The 23,248-nt window shown below is 41.6% G+C and overlaps 1 protein-coding gene across 1 annotated transcript in view; it reads left to right on the plus strand.

Moving 5' to 3' along the window:
• The window catches only part of LOC141431769 (uncharacterized), a 161,066-nt gene extending 138,704 nt beyond the window's left edge, over positions 1 to 22,362 (plus strand). The window contains exons 12-17 of the mRNA XM_074092948.1: positions 2,039 to 2,152; positions 2,791 to 2,877; positions 13,484 to 13,652; positions 19,992 to 20,146; positions 21,182 to 21,337; positions 21,629 to 22,362. Coding sequence (XP_073949049.1) covers positions 2,039 to 2,152; positions 2,791 to 2,877; positions 13,484 to 13,652; positions 19,992 to 20,146; positions 21,182 to 21,337; positions 21,629 to 21,739 — 792 coding nt within the window. The 3' untranslated portion in view covers positions 21,740 to 22,362. The remainder of the gene's footprint in view (positions 1 to 2,038; positions 2,153 to 2,790; positions 2,878 to 13,483; positions 13,653 to 19,991; positions 20,147 to 21,181; positions 21,338 to 21,628) is intronic.
• Positions 22,363 to 23,248: the final 886 nt, after the last annotated feature.

Genomic DNA, 23,248 nt, shown 5'->3' on the forward strand with positions numbered 1-23,248 from the left:
ATTTTAGTGAAAGTCATTTTACATACAACTTACTTTACATAATTTTGTTTCGCCTAATTTTATATACCTTATTTAATTTTGTATAAACTCATTTGATATAATGTTTGACTGACATAATTATAATTTGCCTAACATATGTACATGTCACATAATTTCATTTTGTATAAACTTATTTCGTTTAACGTTTGATTGATATAATTATTTTTGTCTAACATACATTTAGCATAATTTCATTTTGTATAGACTTATTTCGTATAATGTTTGTCTGACATAATTTTATTTTGTCTAACATAAATGTCGGTTAATTTTATTTATTCTAATCACGGTTAATCCGAATACATAATGATAACGTTAGTTAATTCTAAAAGTTTAGTATTATAAACATAGTCGGTTCTGGCGCTTCGCCGCCGCTGCCGCGGTACGCTCGCTTCGCTCGCTCGGCTCGCACTGTAGGGTTGCAGTCTACCTACTAACGCTCCTCCTCGCTTCGCTCGTCGTCGTCGTACCTATTCCCTGTATGTTCAGTATTGTTATTTTCTGAACCAAATAAAAAAATAGTAGAATATATGGAATAATTAATTTCAATTTTAACCTACCTAATTGACCTTAAAATAATTTGAAATATTTAGGTACCAAAATTAGGCATAACGTCAGTAAGCAAAACAAATATTATGATAATTCAATATTAGACAATCCAATGTTAGTTAAAACGTTATTCGGCTATATGATGATTTGTTAAAATGAGAATCGACAAAGTGAGTTTTCGATAAAATAATATTCGGCAAAACAAGAGTTATGCAAATGATATTAGTTAAAACGTTATTCGACTATATGATGATTAGTTAAAATAAGAATCGACAAAGTGAATTTTCGATAAAATAATATTCGACAAAACAAGAGTTATGCAAATGATCACTTAGTAAAAATGAAAATTCGACACAATAAATTATGTAGGTATAATGAAATTATACAAATTGACTTTAGACAAACTCTTCACTATAGTAAAAGTTGATAGACAAAGTGAAATTAGGCAAAACAATTTTTAGACAAGTCAAGGGAATACCTATTATTTATTAGATCGTTTGTTCCAATTTCTTAAATTTGACATAGTAATTGTAACTTTAACTTTTATGTTTTATCCTTAATTATTGTTATTATTTTTAAATTTAATTCTAATTTTACATTGTAATTCAATTTTTAACTGACATTTTATTGTAATTTGCTACTTACGATTACTATTATTATTATTTTTTGTATACACTTTGACGATCCTTTTTGAATTTCTTTTAATTAGCTTACATGTATTTATAATGCATTTTTCATAAGAAAATAAATGAATGTAATACCTCCATGTCAAATAGATATCTTGGATGCTTCGAGTCCTCTATTCTAAGCTATTCAGGAATACCGTTTGGTGCAAACGTTTTGATATTTTTTTCTTCATAATGTACAGCAGTAGCCTACAGCAGTCCACTGCTGGACATAGGCCGTGGTCTTCATTCGAAGACTCGTATGCTCCACCGTTCATCGGTCCTGCTTAGACATGTGCGCCGATCGAAAAATTGTCGGCGGCGGCGTCTGATGGTTTTTTGATCGGCGGCGGCGGCGTGATCGGCGTGAAATCGGCGTGGCCATAGATTGCGTATTTTTTGGCATAACTTTGTAAGTTCTGTCTGTTATCTGACATCCGAAAATGTTTCTCATAATACCTCTCATAATCTTCGGGTTTCATAACATCACTAATCATAGGTACACCTTGTTTATACTAATATATTTTGTTTATATATTTTTTAACACATTCGGCCCCAGTGACACAACGTCTGTGACTTTTTAGTTCTTACAAATACGTGTCACTGGCATAGAAGCGACTGCTGTGGAATATGCCTAAGCATAGCGTAAGAGCTTAGTGGATCGTTGCCGGCGCCGACCGAACGTGTTAATCATAAGAGTTTACCTATCCGCAATATTGATAACGTCGATAAAATAACTTTTATGAGTAAAAAAAGTTAATGCATTTAGGTCAATTTGACGTACATAGGTTAGATTCAGGGCCGAGGTGGAGCGTGTGCTGGGGTCCGTAGAGTTAACGTATCTGCGCAAGTCTTGCGTGGCTGCGAGACGCCAGTACACCGAGGAGCTGAAGGAGGAGGAGGCGAGACCTTAGCGGCAGAAGAAGAGCTATACGCCAACTACAGGGCAGCCGGCAAAGCCCTCAGCGTAGCCATTGGCCAAGCCAAAGGTGCTAACGCTCGTACCCTTGAAGCCAAGGATGAGGGCGGGGGGAGGTGGTTTTGGCAGTGTCTTTAAACATAGCCAACGCAATCAACACCCTGACCAGGGAAACCATCAAGGAGGTACTTTAGGTATCACAATGTGCCGGAGTACTTGTGCAAAGTACTAGTTTCACATCTCTCTGAGAGGGCGATCCACTACCCCGCGCAAGGGAGAGTGGGTAGAGTGGGAGATGTCGTGCGGCGCCCCAGGGATCACAGTCTTAGGACAAGTCCTGTGGAACATTGGTTACGACTGGGTGCTGCGTGGCGCCAACGTGGGGGTCGACGTGACTTGTTACGTCCAGAATACCTTCGTCACAGCACGCGGTGGCACATTCCGTGATGTGTCCTTGCTGGCACCACCGGCGTGGCCCAAATCATAAACCAGATACGGGCTGAGACTAGAGGTCGTCCGCAATAAATCCGAGGCCATTTGTTTTTATGGGCCTTGGAGGGAACCTCCTGTAAGTGCCAGCATAGTATAGTGGTAATGGCCCATCTGCGCTTTTCCGCCCAGAATAAGACCCATCTGCAACCGCAGGGTAACGAGGGCGTACTGCACCGCCTCATTCGAGGCGACCTACGTACTGGCGGGCACCCCACCGTGAGAGTTGGGCGCCGAGGTGCTGGCCAATGTCTACCGGCGGGTAGCCGAGGCGCGCGCCAGAGGGGAACGGCCGTGCAATGCGCTGGCCACTGGACCGTATCGGGAGTACGGCCCATCCTGCAAGGATGGTACGACATGGGGTATTGTTTCCTTCCACCTAGCGCAGGTACTGTTGGGGCATGGCTGCTTCGGCAAGTACTTGTGCAAAATCGCTAGGAGGGATGCAACACCAATGTGTCACTAATGCGGCGGGGCGGAAGATACGGCGCAGCGCACGCTGCAAGTGTGTCTCCCCTTTGATGAACAACGAGCAAGCCTCATGGTAGTGATAGGGAACGACGTTTCGCTGTCAGCTGTCATTAAATCCATGACCGGAGCGTGAGGAGGTGATGGCGATCAAAAAAAGCGCGGAGCGTAAGCGCGAAGAGGATCCAACCTCTCAGCCTATGGACCTCTGGTTATAACTATAACCGTTGGAACGTAGAATTGAAATTTTATAATGTAATTTAATACATAATAGTCAAATATGGCAAATAATTAATAAAAAACTTGGTACTTCTTTAAAATTAATAAAAAATTCGCCACGCCGATTATACGCCGACCAATGTCATCGGCGGCGGCGGCGTGGAAAAATCGTCGGCGGCGGCGGCGCGGCGGCGCGGCGCACATGTCTAGTCCTGCTACAGACGTGGCCAGCCCAACACCACTTCAGCGAACTTATTATTTGACTGAGGTGAGGTGACGTGAGGTGAGGTGACTTTCGTTCTTTGTCGAATAATTTTAATTGCTTTATTAGGGTATTAATATCGGGTATTTTGAAATTGTTAATGGTCTATTCTTAAACAGATGGCTGTGGGAGCCATAGGATTCTTGGGTGAGAGCTCTCGCAAGCTGGACGGACAATTTGGTTAAGATTGAAAGAAGTATTGTATTGATGGGCTGCAGATATCACAATACCGATATTCGTGAAGATATTTGCGAAAGAAAAGTTCAGAAGCAGATAGAAGACAGCATACGAGTAGACGATGAAGATGGTTAATAAAGATGCTGATGACGAACGACCTCCGAGCAGGTAGAGTGACGGATTTGCGAAAGTCTGCTGGTGGAAGCTGCAGCAGGACGCATCGAGCCGAAGACAAGGCGCAATGAGTGGCACTCATTGGTGGAGGCCTATGTCCAGCAGTGGACTGCTATAGGCTGATGATGATGATGATGAAAGAGTCGGAGAAGAACAAATGAATGACCTATATTGTTATACACAAACTACCTAAGATGAAAATCAAAATATTTTATTAGACGAAGAATGAAACAAAGCACAAGACAAATTTTCATGGCAATCGATTGAAAAGTCTGAATACAACATGAGCGCAATCATCGACCGGTGATCGGGCGCCGCCGAACGATAAAACCACCTATGGTTTTAAGAAGCGAAGCACTTACAGGGATGATCACATGCAAGAGGAAGCCGCGAAGAAACAAAATATTAATAAAATAAAAAGAAATATTTTTTTAATAATTTTACATTAGCGGATTACCACTTGATCCACGGGAAAATGAAGATGACTATTATTTGAAAAAAAAGGTATGCACAGTTAAAACTGCTTTATTTGCTATATTCTTCCATGAGGATAAAGCCGATGCCATACATTTATTAGTAGACAAGGACCTACAAAATTGTGTAGTCCAGACAGAGTATGGATTTTGACATATTATTATTATCAGTTATGGATTGTTTCGATGTTAAATTTCAAACTGATTAATCTACCAAATAAAATACTTATTTTATTATTATTTATTTATTCGACTGGACGGCAAACGAGCAAGTGGGTCTCCTGATGGTAAGAGATCACCACCGCCCATAGACACCAGCAACACCAGGGGGATTGCAGATGCGTTGCGTTGAGAGGATTATGTATGGTACATAAAAGATTAATTTAACTAACTGACTAGCTGCAGAGACTGCACTTGAAAGATATCGAGGTAGGTATCGATATCGAAGTATAAATTTAAATCAGACATTATTTTAAACTTAATGATAATATAAGGTTGACACATTTTTTTTCTTTAATCATTAATTTGCACAAATTAAACATTATTTAATATTATAGTTAATATAAATGCTGGTTCCGTATAGCACGTGGCCGTCCCTGCCGAGGCAGCGAGCGGTCGTCATTAAAAGGCTTTTAATTTTTGATGCACCGCACCCGCCTGGAATCTGGAACAAAATACAATAACAATAGAAAATATTTACCGATAAAATATTGTAGTACCTACTGGTGGAAAACTAAAACAAGGGCAGTGTATGGCAGTTTAGATACCTATTTAGTTTTATCGAGCGGCTTCGTACCAAAAGAAGAAAAAAGAATTGGCTAGTCGAAGAGCTAGCGAATAGAGCGGTAACCTACTATAATATATATATTTAGAAAAAAAATAAGAGCCATTCTTGTAGATAATTTTAAGATCTATAATTTTTGCCTAGGCTACTTTTTGATAAATTTTACAGTTTAAAAAAAAAAACTGAAATTTTAACCTTTGACCCAGAATAGCTTTTTTAGGACACATGGGAGCAATGGGGACTTTTGACACTTTATGCCTAATGGTGTACCCAAGGTATCCACCAAAATTCAGCTTTGTCGGAATTTATGTAATTTGACCACACTTTGTCTAAATTGTCCGTATTAGTACTTTTAAGTTTCAGTAAAAACCTTTATTTCTTCACTGGTCCATTCAAAGTGTAAACATTCTACTACAATCCCCGCAACGCACATATAGCTTATCGCCCTTGCAATGCAACACAGATACGCTTACAATAGCAACTGCACCGATATTGCCAGCTTGTAACTAATAACGTAATAACATTACATTGACTTTAGCGTCCCTCTACCAAGTCTAGACCACATTCTTTACCAGGCTTTTATCACCAGGTCGTCCAATTTTCCGCACTTACTACTAACCGGGCTCTAATTACAAAAAAGAACTCATAAAACAAGCCCTGTGCGGATCGGACTCAGCTATCGAGGGTTCCGTAAGTATAGCGGAAAAACTAAAATCGTGCAAAGGTGTATCGCTACAATAGACATTTCCAACAAGTGCCAAAGAAATCAGTGAAGAGTGTCACAATGGTGTGGTAATTTTTTTATTATTATAAGAGAGAGGAAAACGAGCAAGTGGGTCATCTGATGGGAAATAACTATCACCGCCCATAAGTACTCACTACCCAAGGAGAGTCATACCTACCACATACCTAGTTAAAACTCCCTCAAACCAGTCTTTCAAGCATTGAAGGAGTAAAAAACGTCCAAACGTGTAAACATGTGAACACATTCGCAAACTTTTTAATTTATTATATTAGTACGCTAGAATAGGATTTTGTAAGTTGGCGTCTATATTTATATTCAATTTATTGCGTTATTTAAATTTCCGTGTTTGGCTAATAGAAATCACTCAGTAGAATGAAAGCAGATAATTCCTGGGGTGTTTTTGAGAAACGGAATCCTAAAACCCTCTATCTTACAGGTCGAGAAATAGGAGAATGTCTGGCTGTTTTTCACACAGCTTTTGGAAAGACAGAGACGGACTCTCGTTTAAAGTAAAATGTGATAGTTTTGAACAGTTCCGTAATTAACGAAGTGTTAATTCTCTTTATAAAATTGTTTCAAATTAATACTTTTAGACCGGTTTCAAATTTAAACAGTTTAGATTCCTCGCCATAATCATAAAAGATTAAGTTTTAATTTGAAGAAAGATAAAGTTTTAATAATTTTATCATAATTTCACTACTTATATAAATAAATAAAAAGGTAAAGGTTTTCGAATAGCGTCCGCGGACCGGAAGACGAGCTGGGATGGATTTATTTATTTATTTATTTTGTTGGTAGACCTCCAACAAAATAAATAGATAAATAAATCCATCCCAGCCTATATACGTCCCACTGCTGGGCACAGGCCACCTCTCAGAACAAGAGGGTTTGGGCCATAGTCCCCACACGGGCCCAGTGCGGATTGGGAACTTTAAAATATTTATAATAAAATAGATACATACCTACTTAAATACATATTAAACACCCAAGACCCGAGAACAAACATTCGTATTTTTCATACAAGTGTCTGCCCCGACACGGGAATCGAACCCGGGACCTCAAGCTTCGTAGTCAGGTTCTCTTACCACTAGGCCATCTGGTCGTCTGCTGGATTTTTCGACGACTTGGTTAAGATCACGGGATCGCGGTGGATGCTGAAAGCACAAGACTGGTCTGAGTGGAGAGCCTTGGGAGAGGCCTATGTCCAGCAGTGGACGTCTTTCGGCTGACATGATGATGATGATGATGATGATATATTATAAATAAATCCACATCTCGAAACAAAGATTCTTAAATTCGAAATGCACATACTTCCTAAAACTAAACGAAATACGAAAAAAGAACAGCTATAGGCAATCCAATAACCGCAATCGTAAATAACAAAACACAATCAAATCTATACCACGAAACACTAACGACTAGGCACTAACTAAACCAAACTTAAGTCCCAAACTTTCGCGAACATTTCATTTCTGAGTTTGGTCCTGCGCATTGGTCGAGCTCACCCTTGCCTCCCCACCCCTCCCCCTGGCCCGAATTAATTGCAATCAAAAGGAAGGACACGAGTGTAGTCCAACCCTAACTTCTCTTGCCATGTTGAAAATTTGCTCTGCGAATGTGTGAGTGCGTTGTGTAAGCAACCATTTTGAAAGCATCTTGTTGAAGAGCGAATGTTTGATTGTTTTGCGTTTTAACATTCTCATTTTAAAATTTAAAAAATAAAAATAATTTGTTTTAAATAAATATTTTCTTTGTTAAGTGATAATAAATAATAAAATAAATAATAAATATCATGGGACACTTTACACCAATTAACCAATTGACACTAGTCCCAAACTAAGCAAACTTGTTGTGAACCTTGTATTACAATCGATGAATACCTAACCTAACTGATTATCAATTCCAGACATAACCATCGACGAAAACTAAGGGCAAATATAGCAAAAGCATATACACCAGTCATATATGATTCTGTGAAACTACATTAATATTTCAGAGGCCGGGTACAACTTGGGGGTCCTTTCTAAACAGCCTTTGGTCTTCCAAAGTTATTCCAACTTGCGAGGTCCTATTCGAAAGCCGAAGCGATACTGGAACGCGACATATTAATACCCACCCTTGCGAACATAAAAGCCCAAATGGACCGTATATTGAATATTAGTAGTTTTTAATCGTAATTTAGATAAGTATCTGACTCATCAACGCCCAGCCTAAACCTGGACCTTGAAAGCTGGTCTTTTTTCACAGGTATTTTTTTAAGACATGTGTAAATAAGAAATAAGAAAGCATTTTTCGAAATTCAATCAAAAGGGGTTCAAAGATGGTATGGAAGTCCGTCATGTTTAAAGCTAGAAGCAGTTAGTTTTTAACTAGTAATTTACATATATTTTAACGAATTCTAAAATTCCACCCCTGAAATGGTGAACCTGGGGCTCAAAATTTGTATGAATTACCTACAATCAAGTTGATTTTTTAATTCGAAAACGTGCACCATCTGGCTAAAACGACGTGTGCATCGGTATTTACATATTTTATAATCCTCCGAAAAATTAATCAAAACACGAATAACCTAACCTAACCATGTAACAAAAAGTTGGAAAACCCCCGATTTTGTCACGTCAAAGTTCAATATCTTAAAAACGGCTAAACTGATTTTGATGAAACATGTCTAAAAACCATTGCTAGAAAACCTGATTTCAAATAAAAAACCGCATTCAAATCGTTTAAGAGCTATGGCGTAACAGACACACAGCAGTCAAACTAATAACCCCCCTCTTTTTGCGTCGGGGGCTAAAAAAAAGGATCGTCGAAACAAAATCTATGCTACCCCAACTTGAACGTGAGCGTAGCCGCGGGCAAAAACCACTTAATTTTATATGCAATAGTAAGTAACTTTTTGGTTTTTTTTACACTGGTTACTAAAATCTAGCAAACCAATTTGTGTAGCCTTTTCAGAATTTGGTTTAAATATTTTTTGTTTCAAGTTAGACAGCGGTACCACTTGTCCGAAAGTCGCGAGATCCACACCCGTGGTGTCAAGATAACGGTAGTAACGCCGCCCCCATTATAATTTGGCCACAATCAGAATATCACTTCGGAGTTTAGGGGCTTTCAAGGGGTGCGAGTAAAGATTACTTTGTATGGAGGATGGAGGTGGCCTTATCTTAAAGTTTTGTCTTAGTTCTTGCCTGTAATAAATTTAAAACTCATTAGCGTGTGGGTCAGAGGAGTTTTAAATGTTACTGAGATTCGATGGGTATTGTTCGAAGCGAATTTGATGAGAGATATTACCCGAAAAGATAGGAGTAGAAACAAATGATTGCTTTAATACAAAAGTAATCAAAATAAAAAGGTTTAACTGCAATTATCGTATTTTCAATAGCATTTAATGTGAATGTAAATGTGATTTTTGCAATAAAAAAACTTTTTTTTTTAACTTGTTCCGCTTTTGTAATTAAGCAGCGAAATACAGATTGATGTGTTGCGAGTTAATGCAGATAAAACAAACTAAAACTCGCGCAGTGTTTAGGGTTAGTTGTAAGTAGGGTTGGTTGTCTTGTCTCTAATAAATCTACAATTTAAATAGGTATTAATTGACAAATTAGGTGCCTCAATTGATATGTTTGCTTCAATTCTCTTAGTTGTAATATCTGCCTGTAAGAGATTTTTTAATGTGGTGTAGATAGGTGTTTTTAAATTCGTTTGTGGTGTCATTACACTACGCCAGAGACAGAAAAATTAAATTAAATTTGTTTGTTTTCTTCTATTTTCTACTATTCTCATCATAAGTAGGCAAATTTTAATAACTCGACATACAATCATATTAAAATACTCCGACACACTTATTTTTTTTTTGCTAAAAATGTTGCAACTTTAAGTTCATTTTCGACAATAATCGACGCCATATGTTCTTTAAAAACTACCCCAATACTTACCCAGATTGAACCAATCCCCTTCAAGCACACGACTATAAATTATGTACAGTCAAGCATATAACTAATCTAAGTTATTCGATAATGAAGCATATTGTTAGTTAGCGTTCCGGACGATGTTATCTTTCTAGCCGGTGAGCGTAGGCAAATGTTGATACCACTCTTAGCTGGCTTTGTGGTGGGGTGGCCATACTTGGATACAAAGGAGGATATTGTAGAACTTAATCATGTAGGTATAAATAAAGGCGGATATTTTGTCCATAAAGACGGTAGGGCGGGGCAACACTTAAGTTGTGTATTAGTTTCTTACGAGTCGAATCCATGTCTTGCTATGATAAAAAGATAGAAATCTGACTGATTGATTGTCAATTTGCCAAAAATATTTCTTGAAGACCATAGATACATTAGAAATTTAAGAAGGATTTTGTGTTTTTTCACGGGATAGGAAACTGTGTATCTTTAAACTTAATCGGGAGCAAAGCCACGGGCTTAAGCTAGGCTATTATATTTGAATATTTATGATGGCGGTTAAAAGATGGTAAACGCGATTGTGCTTGCGAGCGCGTTAAGCAAAGTGATCTCATTATTTCTGTGTGTGGGATGTATGCTTGATACGGTGAAAAACACTAGTGTGTTAGAGATGCATTTTCCTTCTGTAAAATTAATAAACGTGTATTCATTCTTTAATTTTCACAAAAAACAATAGCGGATTCATGAATGGGTACTTTACGAGTCCGATTGTCCCGTGATATTTATTTTTATTTCATTGTTTTAAGCCCTGCATTTGTATTAGGAAGGAATTTCATGTTGATTCATGGTACGAATTGAGGAACTTTAGATACATTTTATCCCTACTATATAATATAATAAATGCGAAAGTAACTCTGTCTGTCTGTCTTTCTGTCTGTCTGTCTGTTACGCTTTCACGTCGAAACCACTAAAACGATTTTGATGAAATTTGGTATATAGGTAGTTTGAACCCCAAGGATCAACATAGGACACTTTAAATTCCAGTAGAGGTCGCCACCGCGCGATAACCTAGATCCACGCAGACGAAGTGGCGGGCATAAGCTAGTATCATATAAATATCACGGGACATTTCACACCAATTGGCCTAGTCCCAAAGTAAGCTTAGAAAAGCTTGTGTAATGGGTACAAAGCAACGATAAATATATTTATATGTATTGTTACAACTTTTCGGCATCGGGCATTTGTACCCTACGAGACTTTTCATTCTGATTTCATAGGACCGCGTATTGTTGCTATCATGTTTCGGCAGGCGTTTTAAAGTTTATTTTGGCCTACACGCCGCCATCTTGATTTGGAAAATGTCAGTCACTCGGAATTTCGCGTGTGTCGCGAGCGGAGACATTTTTGTGTTTCCATCTTTTTAGCAGCTGTTTTGGGCAGCAGGTGAGGCGTAACTTTTTGGGATTTATCTCTGCGTTGCTTGAGTCAGTGGTTCATATCGTATACTTTATTTTCCAGCACCAAAAGTACCCAAGTGTCTTGCGCGGGACGGCGTGTGTGTGCCTAACCTAACCTAGCCACCGAGCGCTCCCAGAATTTTGTGGCCGCCTGTGATCCCCTTCTTCGGCTGTCGACGTGCGACTGGACCCCTGTCCCGCTTCTTCCACGTATCCCCGAAGGTAAGCAGCCTAGGATTGCGATTGACCGTGTAAAGTCCGGGACGCCAGGTTCCCAAGGGCAGAGCCCTGACATTTTCGTCGTATTTACCAAAGCCTTGTTTCAGGAGGGGACGTAATACGGGGCCTAGAGCCACAGAGCGTCGGCGTGACGGTGGTGTTGCCGCCCACGAGACGAGGAGCTGGCCAAAGCCTGTGCCGGAGTCGCGGAGGGAAGTACAGCCTTATTTTTTTCAATTTCCTGAAGGCCTTTCGACTGTCGGGCCGTCGGCTTAATCCGAGAAGCCCTAGATATTTAACCGGACGAACGCCCGGACTGCGTTCGTGGCGCCCTTTCTTATTTTTTTTCTGATCTGCAAATACATGCCGAGCCAAGCCCACATACCCATATTTTACTTCACCGCTGAGCATTTTTCAGAGCCTCTGAGAGACTCGTCCGTCTTTTAATCTAGTAACTATCCACTTAGATTGCCTAAGACCGTTTTTGGGAATAAATAAACTCCAAAAAGAAACATAATATCTTTTATTTATTTTCACTAAAGAAACAAAAGAATTTGTAACAGTGACGACCAACGTCGGGGCTTTCTTGGCTAGGGCTAGTGTGTCTATCTGTGCCACTCTAGATAAGTGTATTTGCAGATCTTTCAAATTCAACTTATATCCTCATTGGTTTATATACTAAAATAAATTTACTGTTCAAGTTCATATATCAAATTTAAACTTTGGTGAATGTAATTCCTGTATTGGTTCTGCATTAATTTGTATTCAGTGACATAAGTCAGTACTAAGTTTCATTATTTAAACCTATTATTGGTCTTGCTTTTGTCTCAGAAACATCTATTTGGCCTAAACAATTTCAACCAACCTTATTATAAAATTATTCAACCAACTTTTAATTCAGTTTGTAAACCAATTCCCACACTATTTTTGCTGTTACTGTGGCCTTTAGGCTGTTAGATTTATGGTTGAGTTTCGCGTAAATCTCGTATAATATTACCTTGGTTATAGTTTTAGCGCCTTTTATTTCCCTACTGCGTATTGTGACGGATTGTGAGGGTGATCACATATGAAATCACATTCCTTTTAGCCTTATGAACATTTATGTTGTACATTTTTATACATACCTATAGGTATGATGCAGTATGGCCCAGTGAGGGTTGAAATTAATGTTTACTTGTAAAACTCGGCCTTTTAAGCTATTGAATGTATTTAATAATTTGAAACATTATTGTGTTACTGTAGTAATTGTTTCGAAAATCGCTCACCTGTGACGAATACCTATGGGTACTAATTACTATTAGCTACTTCCGGCATTTAATTGTTTTGCAGGCGCGCATTGTGATTTCGCGTTTTGAGTAGATATTGGAATTAGGAAAATAAGGCTTCCTTCCTGGCATAGGGTATATAGTAGAATATATGTATACCTAGTGCAGGGTGTATGTATGGTGCATGGTTAAGTAGGTATTTTTACTTAAGGTACAAAGTTTATTGTTGCTTTGATTTTGAGTGGTTTCTCACTCAGTGGGGCAAAAGAACTACTTGTTGTGTGTTTTTTGAAGAAAGTGTTTTCTACTTTTGGGAGCTAAGTAGGGTAAACGTAGTGGTTTTTGACCCTGGAGTTTGTCCTAGGATTCCGAGCGTTATTTATTTTTGGTAGTGCCGGGTTTGTTCCTGTTTAGGGTACGCCGTATTTTGGCGGACCTTTGCGGTATTTTTAGAAAGTATACGTATACTTAACGATACTTAACATTGGTAGGTTTGCCCTTGGATAGGGTAAACGTGTCTGTTGTTGGCCCTTGCCCTGATTTTGGAATCCGAGCGCTTCCGGTTCGTGGCATCGCGTGTGTGCTCCTGTATAGGGTAGGCGCCCCTATTGTCGAATCCTTATTTTGTGTGAGTGCGAGTTTTTTCCTCGCATTAGTCGACGGACCGGCGTGTTAATTAGCGTTTTAGAATGGAGCGCCCGATCGCGTACCATTTGCTGCGACGCGAAGAACTACAGTACGAGGTGGAAATTAGAGATGCCAAAGCTAAAGACACTGTGGAGGAATTGCGCGGGCAGATCCGGGAATTATCTTCTGCTATTCCGGCGGATGAGGTCGCTGAGACTTCTCGTACCGCGTCGTCAGAGTTGGATGCAGTTGAGTCTAAACTGGACGAAGTTTTGCGATCGCTTCGCTCGGGGCCGCAGTTTAAAAGCTTTGTCAGATTAAGGGCCATTGCTCATCATTGTTATCATCGTCTGGGACGAGTAGAGGAATCGGCGGACTTGTCTTCTCGTAGGGAGGCCTTAGAGGTGAAGATGACAGACTGCTTATCGCGTGTTGACGCCCTATTTCGTTCTTTTAAGAGCTCTTTTGAAGCATCACCGGATCCGTGCACAGCCGCCCCGGAAATTGCACCGGCGAGCGTCATATACCAAGTCAGCTGTTCGGGCGATAAATCAGTGGCGAGGTTGAATCATCTTTTCGATGGTACCACTTGTGTACGAGCGTACCTACAGCGCTTAGAGGAGTTATGTCACTCGCGTGGGATTCCACATCACGCTCTTTTCCTGTCAGCAGTTGAATTGTTCTCTGGGTCGGCTTTGACCTGGTATCGTGGGGTGAAAACCGCTTTGGTGGATTGGTCAGACTTAAAAGCCAAGCTTATTCAGGAATTCTTACCGTTGGATTTTGACGATCGATTGCTGGCCGAAATTCGGAATCGTACCCAGGGGGCCCACGAGTCTGCGTTGAATTTTGTTTCCGTATTGCTAAATTATTTTTCGCGTTTGACTCGTGATGTATCGGAGGAGGAGAAACTTCGGATTATAAGGACCAACTTGCGTCCACAATATTTAGCTGCGCTAGCATTGGAGCCTGTAGATTCGATTTCTGATTTGAAAAGGAAATGTAAGCTTTTAGAGCACAGCTTCGCACAAGTGTCCGCGTTTCATGAACCATCTAGAGCTAGCGACCACACGGTAGCCCCGGATCTAGCGTATAGGAGCCGGTCCTCGGGACATGTTGAAGTGGTACAACTGGCTGAAGCTGCTGGGACGGGCACGTCACTATTCTGCGTAAGATGTAGAGTACACGGACATAGCGTTAGGACGTGCGCCTCCAAGGCTATCGTCTGTTATCATTGCGGTACAAAGGACGTGACTAGTTCCACGTGTCCTAATTGTAAGAAGGGGTCCCCGACCGTTTCAAAAAACTAAAACGCCGCCCGTCAGTCCCGAGCACGCGAGTTGATATGGACGATTGGCGGGCGTATTTAAAAAAACTCTCCATTTTTATGTCGAACCCTACGGTAGCTTTGAACGCGGTTGAGGTTGGCCGTGACCTTAACGACGCGCGCCCCTTTTTAAAGGTCGCCGTTTATGGGGACGACTATTGGGGACTGCTCGACTCTGGCTCGAGTATTTCTATTCTTGGTGCTTCGGTGGCCCAGCGTTTCCTTGATGCCGGGGTTAAGCTTTATGCGGACCCCGTTACGGACATTTCCACTGCTAATGGTGCCCGGTCGCGCGTGGAAGGATTTGTTTTTCTGCCTATCACTCGCGATGGGGTGACTAAAGTAATAAAATTTTATGTGGTGCCGGCGGTGTCCTCGTGCGTCATCTTGGGCGTGGATTTTTGGCGGGCTTTTGGTCTGGCCCCCGATGTTTTATCCCATTTACCTCTTAGTTATGACCGGGAGCCTCGCGTGGCGGAGGTACACCACTTGCATCCACTGGATAACCTGTCACCCTCCCAGCGCGCGGTCGCCGAAAGGGTGATGGCCACCTTCGAGGATATTTCGTTCGAGCGAAGGGGCCTCGGTCGTACGAGCGTTCTCTCCCATACTATAGATGTGGGGGGCGCTCCTCCCATCAAGCAGCGTTACTTTTGTTTGTCACCTGCTCGACTTCGGGAACTGAATCGTCAGTTGGACGAGATGTTGGAGCTAGGCGTAGTAGAACCCAGTAACTCACCTTGGAATAATCCGGTCCTATTGGTCCCCAAGGCGAACGGTGAATTGCGTTTCTGCCTGGATAGCCGTAAACTCAACGCTGTTAGTAAAGGAGACGCTTACCCGCTCCCGTACATCTCCAACATCTTGGACCAGCTCCGAGAGGCCAGGTTTCTGTCTTCCATCGACCTTAAGGCGGCCTTTTGGCAGATACCTTTGGACTCTGCCGCTTCGCGGGAGAAGACCGCTTTCACTGTACCCGGCCGTGGACTTTTCCAGTTTGCCGTAATGTGCTTCGGTTTAAAAGGTGCCCCTGCGACCCAGCAACGTTTGATGGACCGACTATTCGGTCCCGAGTTCGGTAGTAAGGTTTTTGTCTACTTAGACGATATCGTCGTGGCCAGCTCTACCTTTGAGGAGCATATTTCTCTCCTGGGGCAGGTTGTCCAGCGGTTAAGGTCCGCGGGTTTGACGATAAACCTGAAAAAGTCTCAGTTCTTCCGGCGGGAGTTGAAGTACTTAGGATACGTCGTCGACGAGAGGGGATTGCACACCGACCCGGCAAAGGTCCGAGCGATTGTGGACTACCCTACTCCTACAACCAGGAAGGAGGTAAAGATGTTCCTCGGCACGGCGACTTATTATCGCCGCTTCATCAAAAACTTCAGCACCATTGCTTCCCCTCTAAACGCATTAACCAGTACCCGTAAGAGCGCTCCACCTTTTAAATGGACCGAGGAGGCCGAAGGGGCTTTTTGCGAGCTCAAAAGCGCCTTGGTTTCGTCACCCGTTCTTGCCTGTCCGGATTTTACTAAACCTTTTTCTATCCATTGTGACGCCTCGAGTTATGGTATCGCCGGTACGCTTGCACAGGTTCAGGAGGACGGGTTGGAACATCCTATCGCGTACGCCAGCCGCTCCTTAAATAGAGCCGAGCGAAACTATTCCGCGACCGAGCGCGAGGCGCTGGCGGTTGTTTTCGCCGTGGAACACTTCCGTGCCTATGTCGAGGGCGGAGGTCGTTTTAAGGTGGTCACGGATCATTCTAGTCTTAAGTGGTTTTTCAACTTGTCCAACCCAACAGGGCGACTCGCCCGGTGGGGTTGTCGTTTGTCGGCCTTTAGTTTCGATATTGAACACCGTAAAGGCAAGGACAACGTTGTGCCGGACGCGCTTTCTCGAGCCGTTCCCGTCGCTGAGACTTCACCTACTCTTAGAGATCCGTGGTATGATCACCTCTTTAATAAATGCCAGAAGTTTCCACAATCGTGCCCGAACTATCATATACGTGACAACAAACTGTTTCGGTACTCTAAGAGTAAGTTTGGTTTGTCCAGCGACAACGACTGGAAGGAGGTCGTACCTTTTAGCGCCCGGGAAGGGTTGATTCGGGCCCAGCACTGCAGCGAGCTTTCGCCGCATTTCGGCATATTTAAAACCCACAAACGTTTAGCGCTTCGTTATTTCTGGCCGAAATTATACCAAGACGTGGTTACGTTTGTTAATAATTGTGACACGTGCTCTGCTTACAAACATCCGCAAATGCTCACTCCTGGGCTTATGGGAAACCCTAAGGTCTGTTCTCGTCCTTTCGAGACGATTAGCATAGATTTGGTAGGCCCCTTGCCTCGTTCCCGGGCGGGTTATACTTCTTTGTTAGTGGTTGTGTGTTGCTTCAGTAAGTATTGTTTGCTATTCCCGCTGCGACGAGCGTTGGGGAAAACGATCGCTTCTCGTTTGGAAGAGGGGGTCTTTCTGGTACACGGGGTCCCACGTACCGTCATACTGGATAACGGTACCAACCTGACTGGCAGTGAGGTCCAGTCCTTGTTCTCTAAATATCAGATTCCGCAGGTACATTTCACCCCAAAGTACTGTCCACAGGTCAATCTTGTAGAGAAACACAACCGGTTTGTGATACAGGCCATGTCGGTTTTGGTAGGCGATGACCATCGAGCGTGGGATCTCACGTTACCGAAAATTCAGTTCGCTTTAAACTCTTCCGTTAACGAGACTACGCGTTTTACGCCTTTTTTTCTTGTTCACGGTCGAGAAGCGATACAGTGCGGTAGTGTTTTCGGTGAGTCGTCCCCTGCTCTACCTTTAACGCTAGAGTGCTCGTCTCGTGATGAGTATGCGACGAGACTGGGCGAGTTATCCGGAATTTTCCGTAAGGTATCGGCGGCTATGTCCAAGGCTCACGCCCGGAGCAAGGTTTATTACAACAAGTCACGCCGGACAGAGGAGTTTAATGTCGGTGATACGGTATGGAGAAAAACCTTCCCCTTAAGTGACGCCAATAAGTTCTTTACTGCTAAATTGGCGCCTCGGTACGCAAAGTGTCGCGTTATCAGTAAACACGGTCCGTTGGTGTATGAGCTAGAGGACGCCGATTCGGGTAAGCCTTTAGGCCGCTGGCACATGCGGAATCTTAAGCGTAACTGATTTGGTACCGTTTTTTTTTGCTGCTGCCTTTCGATTTTTCCGAGATCTCATTCCTTTTTTTTGTTTACACTGGTTTATACTAGTTTTTTTTACCCTTTGTTTTTAAGCCTGCCGTCTTCGGTTTTTATTCCGTTCGACCGGGAGACTCGACCCTTGAGGGGTGTGCCCTCTGGGGTAGTAGCCCAGATAAGTCGGCCGCCTCGCTGGGCAGCGCTGCGACGGAAGAGGGGTCCTCCGCCGTGGGTCCATAGCCCCGCGGTGCCGTCGACTTTCTGTATTTTATTTTTATCTCTTAATGATAATTTTTTGCTTGTGACTGTTTTTTTCAGTTATGGCACCGGACGGAGGAGTGTCGCTGGAGGGCCAGCGGAAAATTTTGCTGCTTTTCCTAGCAAAATTCTTGTGGGCGACGGGGCACTGTTACAACTTTTCGGCATCGGGCATTTGTACCCTACGAGACTTTTCATTCTGATTTCATAGGACCGCGTATTGTTGCTATCATGTTTCGGCAGGCGTTTTAAAGTTTATTTTGGCCTACACGCCGCCATCTTGATTTGGAAAATGTCAGTCACTCGGAATTTCGCGTGTGTCGCGAGCGGAGACATTTTTGTGTTTCCATCTTTTTAGCAGCTGTTTTGGGCAGCAGGTGAGGCGTAACTTTTTGGGATTTATCTCTGCGTTGCTTGAGTCAGTGGTTCATATCGTATACTTTATTTTCCAGCACCAAAAGTACCCAAGTGTCTTGCGCGGGACGGCGTGTGTGTGTCTAACCTAACCTAGCCACCGAGCGCTCCCAGAATTTTGTGGCCGCCTGTGATCCCCTTCTTCGGCTGTCGACGTGCGACTGGACCCCTGTCCCGCTTCTTCCACGTATCCCCGAAGGTAAGCAGCCTAGGATTGCGATTGACCGTGTAAAGTCCGGGACGCCAGGTTCCCAAGGGCAGAGCCCTGACATTTTCGTCGTATTTACCAAAGCCTTGTTTCAGGAGGGGACGTAATACGGGGCCTAGAGCCACAGAGCGTCGGCGTGACGGTGGTGTTGCCGCCCACGAGACGAGGAGCTGGCCAAAGCCTGTGCCGGAGACGCGGAGGGAAGTACAGCCTTATTTTTTTCAATTTCCTGAAGGCCTTTCGACTGTCGGGCCGTCGGCTTAATCCGAGAAGCCCTAGATATTTAACCGGACGAACGCCCGGACTGCGTTCGTGGCGCCCTTTCTTATTTTTTTTCTGATCTGCAAATACATGCCGAGCCAAGCCCACATACCCATATTTTACTTCACCGCTGAGCATTTTTCAGAGCCTCTGAGAGACTCGTCCGTCTTTTAATCTAGTAACTATCCACTTAGATTGCCTAAGACCGTTTTTGGGAATAAATAAACTCCAAAAAGAAACATAATATCTTTTATTTATTTTCACTAAAGAAACAAAAGAATTTGTAACAATCGCAACTATTGTCTATTTGAAATCGAGCGCCTGTTTATAAAAATTTAAGCCCAGTTGGCTCTAATTACAAAGGAACGCGGCGAAAGGCTACTCCCTTCCGTAGGAACCGCGTTCTCTAAGTTTTTACTAATATAAGTGAATAGGTACTTACTTAAAGAGAAACTACTTGTATCGAATTTGAGCAAATAGTTTCATATGCATCAATATTCATAACACACTGGAACAGGCGGGCAAAACGCTCGTGAGCCTTACCCAGCTATATATTATTTCATAAAAGCACACATATGGTAATTAATCTCACTTAAAAATAACTCAAAATCTTCCAAATTACTTTTGTGCAAGACTCTGCTATTAAAAATGTACGAGTACTTTTATTTTTTTTTAAATTTAGGGCGTATGTACTGACGGATTGCCATCCAACTGCAACGTACTGGCAACTACCTATACATATTTCATTGCGTTTCCATTGCAGTCAGCACAACTGCCCGCAAACTGCATGCTGGCTGCGATTAAAATGTACGGGCAGTCAATAGTCGCGTGGTTAAGTTACAGTTCGGTTGCCTTATATACTGGCCCTAAGTGACCAGAAAAAGTCAGATTCAAACGTGTTTCTTATTGTTAATTTAAAGGTAATGGACTGAAGAAGTGGAAGGCAGTGGCGTTATCACCGGACAGCGAACGGAAGGCCAAGCTGGAAGCGCCTACCAAACCAAAGGAGACTGAAGCCGTCCAAAAAGAAAACATCAAACCTGAACCGCCTAAAGAAACCGATTCGGAGCCTACGGTAATTTAAAAACCTATTAGAAGCAATAATAGTGCCTAAGTTCTCATTTGAAAAATGATTTTCACTGGGTACGTAGATCAGTCAAATAAGTGGTCTATCAATATTTAAACAAGTTCCTATCAAATGAATACATATGTCGCTAAAGTAAAACATTCAAGTTGACGGACACGTCTAATTAGCGTTATTGTTTTATGACACGCAAACGATTATCAACTTTAGGGTGGTAGACCACATATTTAGCTGATTACCTAGGAAATCCGTCTTCTGGGTTGAATATAAAATCCTACTTAATTGTATTATTCAATGGACATACTTAGCTGTAATATTTACCACGGAATATTTGAGAGCGTCCTACATAATGGAGTTTTTTAACTGAATTTGTGTACATACAGGCTGCGTGAAAACAATCGTTACCCGCTTATGACCAGTCAAAAGTCAAGTTATCAAACACGGGTCCATAGTGAATACACAAACCCAGACGGTTCCTCTAAAGCACATGGCCCAACTATAAGAGCATCAATGAACTAAAAGAATTTCCTTGCTCACCCGCGACCTTACGATAGCTAAGCTTATGCAAAATATGCGCGTTCATGCAGTTCCTCCACCTCCACACTGTAAGAACACACACAAATCACACAAACCCATCTATCACCACCACCACACTACACTGACGCGTTTTTTGGTGTACGGTTGTGTCACTCTGAAGATGAGCTCTGGTTGAGTTCAAAACGCGTCAGTGTAGTGTGGTGGTGGTGATAGATGGGTTGTGTGATTTGTGTGTGTTCTTACAGTGTGAAGGTGGAGGAACTGCATGAACGCGCATATTTTGCATAAGCTTAGCTATCGTAAGGTCGCGGGTGAGCAAGGAAATTCTTTTAGTTCATTGATATGGACCTCCGCAAAGTAACGCCTGATTCAATAAATTATTTATAAGAGCATCAGTATTATTTCAACCGATTGCAACCGTTCATTGCAGAAGTCCTTAGGTACCTTTTGCTCAGTGCAATTCACCAGATTTGTGTTTGATATTTCCAGATAGTGACAGTGGAGCTGAACCGTGGCTGGAACAGCCGGCTGGGGTTCAGTGTGCAGAGCCATCCAGACTCTGGCCAGAGCTACATCTCTGCTGTGTATAGCGACAGCGTCGCCGCCAGGGACGGCCGACTACGGCGGGGAGACGTCATCCTGCAGGTAACTACATACGCTTACAGATTGGTACAGCTGGCTGAAGTTTAAAATACACAGCTATCCCGACTCTAGCTAGAGCTATATCTCTGCGTGCAATAGTAGTGAGGAGATGTCACATCAGTTCCAACTACGATATATCCGCCACTTCAAATCGAGTGCAAAACTATATTTTATCATAGAGCCACAGCAACACCGCTGGTTACTTGTGGTCCTTAAAACCATCAACTAAAACAAAGTACCTACGCCAACCCACCAACAAAAAGATTATTTAATGGTCCTTTCTTAAAATTTCAGGTGAATGATGAAAATGTGACATCGATGAAGACTCCAGAAGTTATAGATCTGCTCCGGTTACTTCGTGGATCTATTTGCATCACTGTGCTGAGGCCTCCTAATTCGCATTGAACTTGAAGAAAATGTTTAAACCCAAAGAACTGAGTTTTCGGGACAGGAATGAAGACAGAAACGAGTCAATATTAAATAGGAGGCTGCTCTATGGCAAGATTTTTCACAAGTGTGCTCAATCGAAAGTTACTCCAATATTGGAAATACAACTCAAATATTGTTTGTGTTTATTTTTAAGTTTGCTTAGTTAGAATAACTGTACCACGCGGCATATCTCTATGTCCAATTTCCACTTTTAACTCTATTTTAAAACTTATAACATTAATCCCTATGCGTGGTAACTTAGTAATTCGACGAGCGATGGCTCTAAGATCTGTTTAATAAAGTTCCTAAACAGTGGCTCATAGAAATATTCCACTTCACCCTTGAAACTTTAGATAATTGGTAAGTTACCATAAAACACATAGTTTAACTTGCGGAATTGATCTCTTTAGAATTCTCAATTTTTATTAAAGGATTTATTAGATTGATATAATAAAATAATGAAAAGTTATATAAATTATTTTCTACCGTCACCCGACCAACCTTGCGCAACGAATAAATATTATAAAATTAATTTTATCCTAAAAGTACAAAACTTACTCTTTCTCTACAATGAAGTAAATATGCTAAGTATTTCCCTATCAGATATATAAATAAAGAAATGCATTCCACAAGTCGATGTTTGTACACAATGTAAAGTAAAAGGCGGTTTAAAGTAGCCGAGTTACACGTAGTTTTACTTAGCATCACAAAATTGTAACTATGTAGAACTAGGAGCGATTGTGGAAGAGTGTGTATGGTGTTTTCTTTTAAGTTGTTAATATTCATCATAGAAAATACCGGATCACTGTATGTTCGTATTTGTAAGAATCCGTGTTGCTAAACCAAAAAACTATTTGGTTGGTTATGGTCTCAGTATAATGGTCTTACTCATACAAATATAACATAACCTTACTTCTTTTTTAAAACGGTAAAAAGTAATAATCATCACAGCTTAATAAGCGGAACCAAACAAATTTTAATTTAATGAAGAAATTGACATTTTATATTTACTTCAACATGATTTATCTTCACCTAATAACTGAAACACCTACATTGGATTCTCGTTTACTTTCGGATGTTGTAGTTCCCGATAGGTGGTACTGAAAAATTCTAGTCAAATCTAAATTTTAATCGAAAAGATCACTCTGTAGTCCTCGATTTTAAATAAGATTATGATATTGATAACATTTAGACATGTAGAGAGATCTTGATAAACTATTATAATTGAAGAAATGCTATTCACAGAGACGTAAGATAAAATAGATACATTTCAAATGAATTCTTTTAAAAAATGTTGTCAACTCAAAAGATTTTATCGACAAATCAACTCAACAAATCTATTTTAATATAACGATACTAGGTTTAAGATGGAGATGTAGGAGCCCCTAACACATAGCAAACCTGAACGAACGAAACAACTGATATTCTAAAATTATTGTGATGGATACGTGTTAATATTAACTACTGTATATTGTCTAGTAGTTC

Source organism: Choristoneura fumiferana, chromosome 10 (genome assembly GCF_025370935.1).
Source record: "Choristoneura fumiferana chromosome 10, NRCan_CFum_1, whole genome shotgun sequence".
Classification (NCBI taxonomy): Eukaryota; Metazoa; Arthropoda; class Insecta; order Lepidoptera; family Tortricidae; genus Choristoneura; species Choristoneura fumiferana.